The 10905-nt window shown below is 41.7% G+C and overlaps 1 protein-coding gene across 6 annotated transcripts in view; it reads left to right on the forward strand.

Moving 5' to 3' along the window:
• The first annotated feature begins 9914 nt into the window (after positions 1-9914).
• Positions 9915-10905, forward strand: part of ETV1 (ets variant 1) — a 91525-nt gene continuing 90534 nt past the window's right edge. For 2 of the 6 annotated variants that reach the window (XM_005872337.2, XM_014544677.1), the window contains exons 1-2: positions 9915-10286; positions 10718-10849. In XM_005872337.2, coding sequence (XP_005872399.1) covers positions 10805-10849 — 45 coding nt within the window. In that variant the 5' untranslated portion in view covers positions 9915-10286; positions 10718-10804. Of the gene's footprint in view, positions 10287-10457; positions 10583-10611; positions 10636-10690; positions 10850-10905 lie in introns of those variants that run through there. The other 4 variants (XM_014544671.1, XM_014544670.1, XM_014544673.1 and 1 more) reach the window with 4 other exon arrangements.

Here is a 10905-nt window from a genome sequence, read left to right on the forward strand (position 1 = left end):
AATAACTTTACATGAGTCTAATTGCAAAGCAGATCAATTTTTAGAGCAAATGTCCTTGAAAGTGTCTCTTTAATTTTCATTTAATTTGAACAGATGTGTTTGCAGTCCTCATTCATGCAAAACTCCCATCGACATCACTTAGTTCCAAACTAAATTAGGTAATGTAAAGGATAAAAGCAGGACCACTGAACAGGCACAAGAATACTGTGCTCATGTTGTAGCTCCATGGCTTATAAAGCTGGGAGAAGAGAATTCAGTGGAGAAACAAACAAACAAAAAAAAAATGATCAAAACAGTTGAAAGGCAAGACCTTAAATGAAAGCATAATTGAAAAAGTAGAACTTCAGGATAGTCTGAGACAGGATTTATTGAAAAGAGTAATAGGTTCCATCTTTTTTTTAAAATATATTTTATTGATTTTTTTTTATGAAAAAATAGAACTTCAGGATAGTCTGAGACAGGATTTACTGAAAAGAGTAATAGGTTCCATCTGTTTTTAAAATATATTTTATTGATTTTTTTTTTTTACAGAGAGGAAGAGAGTGTTAGAAACATTGATGAGAGAGACACATCAATCAACTGCTTCCTGCCCACCTTCTACAGGGGATGTGCCCGCAACCAAGGTACATACCCTTGACCGGAATCAAACCTGGGACCTTTCAGTCCGAAGGCCAACACTTTATCCACTGAGCCAAACTGGTTAGGACAATAGGTTCCATCTTGCCATGAACATACCTCTAGTTAATTGTATTCATTCTATGTGTAATTGGTGAATGCTTAGTTGGAGCCAAGTTCAGTTCTATGTAGGCTTGTAAATTAAGTAATGAATAAGCCCACCAGGATCTACTCTACATTCCTAGAGCTTATGTTTTATAGTTGGGTAAGAGGAGGAAGAAAGAGTCAGGAAATGATAAAAAAAAACAAACCAGGGGCATATATGTAAACAAGAAAAATTTAAACAAGTTAAAACCTATTGTGGAGGAAAGGGGCCGGCCACAGGCTACCCGTGGTTGGCAAACTGCAGCTCAAGAGCCACATGCGGCTCTTTGGCCCCTTGAGTGTGGCTCTTCCTAAGCCTTTGGAGTACCCTAATTATATAGTACCTACCTATATAGTTTAAGTTTAAAAAATTTGACTCTCAAAATAAATTTCAATCGTTGTACTGTTGATATTTGGCTCTGTTGACTAATGAGTTTGCCGACCACTGGTAACCTGACAAGCTCAGAGAAGGCCTGCATGACGGTCTTGCAAACTCCGAGGCCTAAAGTAACCACAAAGGATGGTCTGAAATTAAGCTTTAACTAAACGCAGTTATGGTGGATAGTTACATCCTAGGCTGGTATCTTCACTGACAAGGTCAACCTTTACCTTAACTGAGACTATCTGTCTTTTTGCATCTATAATAACATACCCTTGAAATGTCTGAGTAACTTGTAACTTCCCTTTTACTGGACCCCTTGGGGCACAACCTAATGTGCTGGGTGCCCGGACAGATACCACAAATTCCTTCATTGTTATCATGTTAATTGTTCCTGCACCCACCTAAGTATGTGTCTATCATTTTGCTTTTTATCCAATTCCAGGGGTCATTCCCCCCCCCCACCCCTCCCGCTTTGCTTTCCCCCGCCCCTCTGGTATATCACCAGTGGATTTCATGTAGCCCACAGATGTCCTTTCCTTTGATTGCAATGTATGAATATAGATGTAACCGCCATTCTCCTGAGCATTATCCCAATCCGTTGAGATCCTACTTCCCAGCAATTGTCGACAGATTGGCTCAAATAAACTCACAAAAATTCTTTACAGGTTTGAATGTTTTTATGTTAACACTATGATGAAAATAAAACCAATTAATATGCTAGAGAGAGAGAGAGTTAGGGGATGGTCACAGAAGGCCATTCTAACGGGGTGTTTTGCTGTGATTATATCTCTACTTGTAGTTTATGCTTTTCATTTTGTGGGGGATACTGTATTATTTGTGTGCCCCTAACATAACACAATGCCTGGTACACTGTGATGATGAATGAGGAATTAATAATTTAATATGAGAAAATAATTTAAATTTCAACATAAGGAATTTAGTTTAGTTATTACTAAACACATAGCAATCCTGAAGTGTTAAATCCCTAAATGGTATTTTAACTTAAAGTTCTGGATTTTCTTTGTGTCTTAGTCTGCTTTGGCTGCCATAACAAAATATCACAGACTGGGCGACTTATACAACTGAAATGTATTCGTTTGGAAGATTGGAAATTCAAGATCGGGGTGCCAGCAAGGCCATATTCTGGTGAGAGCTCTCTTCCCACCCTGGCTTTTCATTGTGTGTTCACATGGCATTCATGATGGAGAGAGAGAGGAGAAAGAGACAGAGAGACAGAGGAGGGGTGGGTGGGGGGAAGATCCCTTCTCCTCCTCCTCCTCCTCCTCCTCTTCCTCTTCTTTCTCCTCCTCTTCCTCCTCCTCCTTCTTCTTCTTGTAAGGCCACAAAACCTATCATGAGAGCCCCAAATTTAACCCTAATGACTTCCCAAAGGTGTCATCTCTCAATACCATCACATTGGGGAGTAGGGCTTCAACATATGAATGTGGTGGGGCTGGGGGCGGGGGGAGCACAATCAGTTCATAACACTTTGTTTATAGCAGCTTTAAATATAGGGTTCGTTAATTAATTCCTTCAATGGTTATCACTCAGCTAGGTGATGGGTATACAACCATTGATATAGTCTCTGTTCTCCTCAAGCCTTAGGTTGAATTGTGGGAGCCATTTTGCATAAATTAGAATGGCAAATCTGTGCAATCTGTGATGAACATTTAACAAATTCTTATATTCAGTCTCTAAAATGGACTTACTGATCCCAGCCTCCTGGTATTCACATCTTTTTCTATCACATTATATTGGTCTTTGGGAACAATAGTATTTGGTGGAATTGATGGTTTGCCACTGCTGGGGTTAGATTATAAGAAACTGTGGCCTCCATTTTGGGCTCTGTCCCTTTTCGATTATATGCACCGGAAAGCCCTATGGAGAAACCATATGGTAAAAAATAAAGCACTATGACCAGTGGCCACAAGGAACTGAGATAGCCAACCACCACATGAGTGGGCCCCGCGGCAGATTTTCCAGCTCCGGATGACTGCAGCTCTCGCTTGCAGCTTGAGTAAAACCTCTAGAGCAGCGGTTCTTAACCTGTGGGTCACGACCCCTTTGGGGGTCGAACGACCCTTTCACAGGGGTCGCCTAAGACCATCGGAAAACACACATATAATTACATATTGTTTTTGTGATTAATCACTATGCTTTAATTATGTTCAATTTGTAACAATGAAAATACATCCTGCATATCAGATATTTACATTATGACTCATAACAGTAGCATAATTACAGTTATGAAGTAGCAACGAAAATAATTTTATGGTTGGGGGTCACCACAACATGAGGAACTGTATTAAAGGGTCGCGGCATTAGGAAGGTTGAGAACCACTGCTCTAGCAGTGGTCGGCAAACTCATTAGTCAACAGAGCCAAATATCAACAGTACAACGATTGAAATTTCTTTTGAGAGCCAAATTTTTTAAACTTAAACTATATAGGTAGGTACATTGTTATTAACTTAATTAGGGTACTCCTAAGGCTTAGGAAGAGCCACACTCAAGGGGCCAAAGAGCCGCATGTAGCTCGAGAGCCTCAGTTTGCCGACCACAGCGAGCAAGCATGTCAAACTCAAAGGTTAATATGGCCAAATATACAAGCTTTAAGTTCATGTGGGCTGCAAAAAAAACAAAAGCTTCAATTTTGATAGAAACGTAGGTTTTTTTAGATAGAGACATGCTGAATACAAAGGGCTGAAATAAATGAGTAATCGTTAACATAAAAGAGTAGAACATTTTAATAAAAATTACTATTTTTTTCTTGAACATTAACTTACCAGACACTGAATAACTGCACAGATTAATAAGCGTAACACAAATAAAACTATTTTTCCTGTTTTCTGAAAGCGAAATATTTCCTGTTGTGCACCCCAAACAAGTCAGTCCAAGATGAATGACGTGGCAATCGGCTGCTGAAATATTCGCTGCTGGTATTAGTGGAGAGAAATGGTGGGCCTGTGTGTACGGCGCGTAGGGAAATGAATGCAACACGATTATAGTAATCAGTCATTAGCGAACGTTGTAGCTCGTTATTAATAATTATGTATAACAAGATATTGTAAAAATTCAGTTACGAAATTTTACTAAAATGTTTCTGACATACCATTATATTGGCTGGGCCGCAAAAATATTTGGTGTGGGCCGTAAGTTTGACAGGCTTGCTCTAGAGACCCTGAGTTAGAAACACCTACCTTGCTCCTAGATTCTCTCTCTCCTTTTCAATCTTTACTTTTCCATTGGTTTTTAGAGAGAGAGTGGAAGGGAGGAAAGAGCGAGAGAGGGAAAGAGAAACATCACCAAATGAGAGACACACCACTTGCTTGCCTCCTGCACGAACCCCAACCGGAGGGAGATGGAACCCTCAACTGAGGTATATGCCTTTGACCTGGAATCTAACCCACGCTCCTTTGGTCTTCAGGCCAACACACTAACCACTGAGAGAAACCGGCCAGGGTGCTTCTAGATGCTTGATTGACTGAAGCAGTGAGATAATAAATGTGGAATGATTTAAGCTGTTCCATTACATTGTTCACTGCAGATAGTTTGAGAAACAATGATCTAGAGTATTCTTGATCAATGGTTAGATATTGAAGGCTTAATTAAGAATTGACAAGTCTTATTAAGTATGGCTCCATGTGGTAGAAAATAAGAAGAGTAGTTAAGGCACTGATAACAAAGTAGATGAGCTATTGATGCCTCTTCCTGCTGTAAGATGAAGTTATCCAGAATCTAAGCACTGATATCTCCCATTACCTCATAAATGATTCAAATAACAAGCTATTTATAATGAATGTCATGGCCTTTTCCTCTATTTTAACGATAATGCTTATTATTTTAAGAATTCTGAGTAGATTTCAGTAGGAGTGGGTGTGAGAATATGGGTGTATAAATAGGAAAGGATATCTTTAACTCTAAATGCAAAGATTATTTTAGGTCTCAACCCTACACATATCTGAAGCAATGGAGTTCTTCCGGAATGGCTTTCTAGTCAGGAGTGTGAGATACAATGCTTTCATAACAAAGGTTAAAACTCATTCATAAATAATTTATTTTCTGGTCAAACTATGTTGCTCCCGAATATATTTGACAAACCAATGATCATTAATATTATTTAATACAATAGAAACAGGGAGTAATTTTAATTTAGGTTACAAAAGGGAACCAAGAATGAAAACCTGAGTTTTATTTAGGATGTGTCATGCAGATACAAAGATTTGTAGCTTTCTTTGATGTGCTCACATGAAATGCTTGTAGTCAAATGGTTATTTTTAAAGTTGAGAAGAAATTCGGGACAAAAGGAACATTTTAAATATAAAAGGGACCTCAGGAAGATCACAAAGAAGTGAAATCACTATTACAAAGTTCAAAGACATATTTTTCTTCAAATACCAAGAAACTGACTTAAGTAGCTTTGGTGACCCTCATTCAGGGAAGACGCTCTGGCTCTTACGGAAGTGATGGATGTGAGGCCATTTTTTTTTGCCCCCTTTTCAGAAACTGCTGTTTTGGACCATTATTCTGCTTCACTTTCTTGAGACTAATTTATCTGTTGGGCTTTCTCCTCAAACACCATTTTCTCTTCTCCTTGAATGGCTACGCTAGACTTTTTTTTTCTTTTTACCTTTATTTACTTATTTTTTAAAATTTTTTAAATTAAATTTATTGGGGTGACATTGGTTAATAAGATTATTTAAGTTTATGTAGATGTATATGATTCATGGTCGGTCTATCACATTGTGTGCCTACTACCCAAAGTCAAATCATCTTCTGTCACCATATATTTGGCTCTCTTTACCCTTTACTGCCTCCCACCCCATTCCCTCTGGTAATTGTTTGAACTCAGTAGGGAGATTTTAACTGCAAGATAAATTGGCTGGTTGTGTCAGGCATCAAGCCAGCTGACCACCAGTGTCAGTCCCCTGCCTGAGCAGGATAGGTACTGGGGACCAGGAATTGACTCCCATCTAGTTGGAATGTTAAGGAAATTGTTTTAATCATGGTCAAGAAATCAAGCTGATATTGTAATCTTACTTTAAAAGGTAGCAGAAAGTCACATTCTAACCAGCAGTTTCTGAGTGCCCTATCACAGCACTGGCAATCCTGGGTATTAAAAATGTTTTTCCAACCTGATGCTATAAAAATGTTCTTTCTTTATTTTTTTTTAATGTATATCTTGACTTCTAGTGCAGTTAAGAATTTTTTTCTTTTTTTAATCACATGTTTGCATTTCCTCTACTTGGGAATTTGTGGGTGTTCCCCAGCTGACAATGGCAGGCTTGAAAGTGGGAGCCAATACAGGCATAGTGTCAGTTTCCTTGGTATCCTTACCTCTTTCTTAAACTCTATCCTCCTCTCAAATCTCTGCTTCTCTTCCCAAAGGGAACTCCCTGAAACCATTAATTATTCCTTACCATTCTGGCAGGCCTCTAACTTCTCCTTTGGAGTTATATTCACCTGTTCATTTCCTTTACCCATTTGGCTATTTAATAGTCTACCTTTTCCTTATCTATTTGATGTAGTTCAGTGCAAACTAGGCCATTAGCAATTTGCTTTCCATAGTATTTTTAAAAAATATAGGTTATAAAAGTTACTACTTTACTTAATAATCCAATCTGAGTGAATTTTATTAAATTTTAATCATATTAACCATTTAAACAAATAATACTATTTTAACTTTAGGTTTCTTCACCTTTTTTGCAGCTTTTAGAAATTTGATCGGTTTAACACATGCATTTTTAATATAATGTTTCAATACAAATTAACTGCAGAAAAGCCACTAATGAATTTTATTTTACTTTATTACATAACAGCAAAGGAACTATAAAGAGTTAAATAGCTTTATATGCAAGGTTAAAACTTTCCAAACTCAGGAATGATTTTTTTGGAGGGTGGGGGGAGGCTTTCTCTCAAGAGCTCTTATTTCAAAACCCAAATGGGATTTCAAAATACAAGTAAATAAATGTCAAAGCCTCTTGGCCTCTGCTCTGCCATTCTAGTCCTGAAATCCTGCCAAAAAGAAATTTTCCATTCAAGATGGAACTGGCATTTACTAAGCTGCTTTTTTAGGGACTCACTTTCTAAAGTAGTGGAAACTTTGTACAACTTTTGATGTCCCTCTGAGTGGACAGACAGCCTCTTCTGTAGAGATTTTTTCACAATGGCAACGTTTTCTGAAAAATGAATTTTCAGCCCATCCTCTCTAGATCTACTGGTTTTCCCAGTGCCAAGCATAGAAGATAAGCAACAACCAAACTAAAAGTTAGTGTCTCATTAAGTATCACGGTACAAACAGGACAAAAATAGAAGACAGAAGAGAAAGTGGGAGAGAGAGGAGGGCTTAGTCCAATAGTGTACTTGCTAGAAGGGCACATTTGTCTCAAAAATTCACGCTGTTTGAACAAAACTGAGCTGCAGTGAGACTGGCTGTCTGGTAATTCATATAACATAATTTTCTATTACTGTTAAGATCAAATAGTTAAAGGCTGAGTGGATCCAAAGGGGAATATGGAGCCCCTGCAATACGTAGTAAATCGGAGGTTTGGTGCACTGCTGCGGTTTGCCAGTTGGTGGGGAGGAGGAGTGCTCTGAGGCCTGTGTGTGTGTGGGTTTGGGAAATGGAAACTAAAACTGTCAGCCAGCGAACCTGCACTATTCCTAAAAGCTTTGAAAAGTTAACAAGGACCTGTGGGATAAATCAAAGGTAGAACTGAAAACTAGAAAACATTAAATGAGAAAAATAGAAACCCAATCTATTGTTTGCGCGTCCAAAAGCATGAATCAGAGGTTAACTAGTTTGTTCTTAAGGCTTTCGCCCCGCTCTCCTTAATTCTCTTCCTTTCTCCTTTCGCAGCTTTTCTCGTATGCAGTGCACCCTGGAATTATCCCCCTTTTGTGAGCCTTCCTTTAATTTCGATTTTCTTCCCTTTCTTGTTGTTCCCAGACCTAAGGCTCCTTTTTCTCATCTTCTAGAATTTGTTCTGGGACAGGACGGAGAAAAGGTTGCAAGTCAGAAAAAAAGTTTTGTGGTTTGGGAAACTTGGGCCTTTGTTGTGTCATTTCCCCTGCCCGCCACTCCCCCAACCACGTGACCAGGAGAGGCCGGAATTTTGTGAATGGAGCTGAAAGGGGGCTGCAGGGGCGGGGGAGGCTCCGCCTTCTTCCTTAAAGTGGCCAATCTCTTAGCGGAGCGCTGCGGGGTCAGCAATAAACAACAATGGGTTGGGAACAAACGGCGTGTAATTGGCTGAGGCGAGGACCCCAGGGTTGGGGGGAGCGCTGGCTGAGCCTAAGCTCCGCCCCTTCCCGGTTACCCTGGATACCTGTCAGGCTCCAGCTGCAGAGAAGGTCTTTGGAAACTGTTGCTCAGATTACAGAGGCTGGGTTATCCCCGGAGTGCTGGGTGGCGGGACACCCTTGCTATTGGCTCTCCGCCTGATTGCACCCCAGAAAGTCCCCAGGAGCCTCACTATCCCAGCCTCCAGGTCCGGGCTGCGCCCTGCAGCCTCCCTGGCTGGGGTTAAAGTGCAGTTCCCGCTCAAAATGCTTGTAGGTGCGCGTTAGCACCAGCTACTCTGATTTACGAGTTTCAGAGACTGCACTTCGGTCCTTGCTGTCTACAATGATTTCTCTAGTAATACGTTTTTCTAAAACTTATTAAGAAAAAAAAGATTTAAACATTGATCTTTCTCCTTCTGGTTGCTGTGGAGTCTTGTGTGCTCACACTCCAGTTTAATGCGTCTCCATACCGTTCCATTTAAGGAAGGAAACTTCCAAATAGAAATTGAGAACTGAAGCAACAGCTGCCGGAAGCGTCCTTTGGTCTCTAGCTCGGATCCTTTGGTCTCTAGCTCTGGTCGCCATAAGGATCACCAGTGAGTTTCAGCACTTCGGGGTCCCTGGTCCCATCCCCGCGGCCTCCCATATCCTGTTGGGCCGAGGCTTCTTAAGTGACCCTACAGCTCCAAGCCCTACAGGAGGGTCAGGGCAAGTGGTTTCAGAGCTGCAGCCCTCACTTTTTAAAGCCTCAGTCATTGTCCTTGAAACTCGAGCATCCTCTCCGCTCGCTCCCCAACTCTGGGCTGTGGCTGTGTAAAAGCAGAAGAGGAAGTGGAAGCATCAAGTACAGTAAGTGACACCCTCTGTCTCCGTGTATACATAACAAAAGCTCAGGAAATGTGCGGGTCCCTAGGATACCTGAGCCCACACACCCCTCCCTGCTCCGCCCCACCCGCAAGGTGGACTGGAAGCACCTTGTCCCAGTGTGCACTTGGGATAAATTTGACTTTTATACTCTTTCTCACCTAGATTGCCCCGTCGTCTTCCCAATTCCCCTCCTAACAAGCAATTTCTCTGCTTTTCTCAGGCACTGACCCCATAGATTCTTTATTTTACTGTCCCATGAAGGAGTTGGATCTTGTCTTACGTGAGCAAGGCCGTTAAAAACTGTTTTTGATAAACCATAATTATGGTGGTGGGTGTTAAAAAAAAACCCCACAAAAAACACGGCAAAAGAGTTTGGGCCAAAAACTTAGCGGGAACGAAGCTATAGAGCTAGTGGGCTCCCTATCAGGTAAAAAGTGGGGGGTAGGAGGCTGGCGATCTTGGGGCGGGGGGGGGGGGTTTAGGGAGGCAAGGGTTTAGTGGGTCACGCTTCAAGGTATCTACCTGAACCGAATAAAACGTGCTTTAGGAAATCAGCCCAAGAATGGCCCTAACACACCCGTAAGGAGAACCGGCGACTGGGTACACATGGATTCATTCCCCGGGCGCCTGAACAATAAGCAGCGGGTTAGGAAGGCGGCCGGTTTCCTGTGTGGCGTTTCCAGGCTGTGGACCCTGCGCCAGCCCTCCGAGCACCCGCCCGGGCAGAGGGGCGCGGGAGATCCCCGAGAAGGGGCAGCCAGCCGCCTGATTGACAGCCCGAAATCTGATCTTGTGAAAGAGACGCGGAGCCAATGGGAGGCAGCGATCCATCAGTTTGGCTTGGAGGCCCCTGGAGGAGAAGTAGAGGAAAAACCACCGAATTGAGCTCTGTCAGAGGCGCTTTCGGCTTCCAAGGGGAAGTGCTGGGCAATAATTAATGTTTTTATTAAATTTGGAGGGAATTTTTTGCCGCAGTTCGCCCAGCGTGGCCTTCAGGTGGGTCTTTCCAGCAACTTTTCCTCTCTCTCCAGATAATTGCATGGTTGTGGGTTGCAAAAACTATCCTTATGAAAGAGGTGTCTCCGTCTCTTTAGTCCCGTTAGGTGCAAAGCTAGTCTCGTTGATCGCCATTGCTAGTTTTGCACACGTTTGCGAATCAGAGCTGCCCGGGGTGCAACCGACCGCGAAGGGAAACAGCGAGAGTGTAAATAAATACATCTCCTCTAGTTCGGATTTTTGCTACAGCCGAAAATATGTACATTGTGAACTCTCTAGGCTCTTTTTTGATCCAGGTGAAGGAGGCTGGTGTACCGAGGGTTATTTTTGTGAATGGGACAGTCAGAGGGTAATTAGCTATGCAAATTCAAGAGCTTCATTCATGGTGTTTTTTTTTCTTTTAGCCTAAAAGCCATCTTGTTCCCCTCTAGGTTGATAGACGTCCAGATCCCGAGGAAATCTGCAGCTAAATGCTCAAAATATAAAACACTGGGCTGAGATTTGCGAAGAGCAGCAGAATGGATGGATTTTATGACCAGCAAGTGCCTTACATGGTCACCAATGTGAGTGATCAGTTCGAGAGTTGCTGTTTATAAACTTGAGGGGGGGGGGGGGGGGG

The sequence above is a fragment of the Myotis brandtii genome, unplaced genomic scaffold, assembly GCF_000412655.1.
Source record: "Myotis brandtii unplaced genomic scaffold, ASM41265v1 scaffold374, whole genome shotgun sequence".
In the NCBI taxonomy this organism is placed as follows: domain Eukaryota; kingdom Metazoa; phylum Chordata; class Mammalia; order Chiroptera; family Vespertilionidae; genus Myotis; species Myotis brandtii.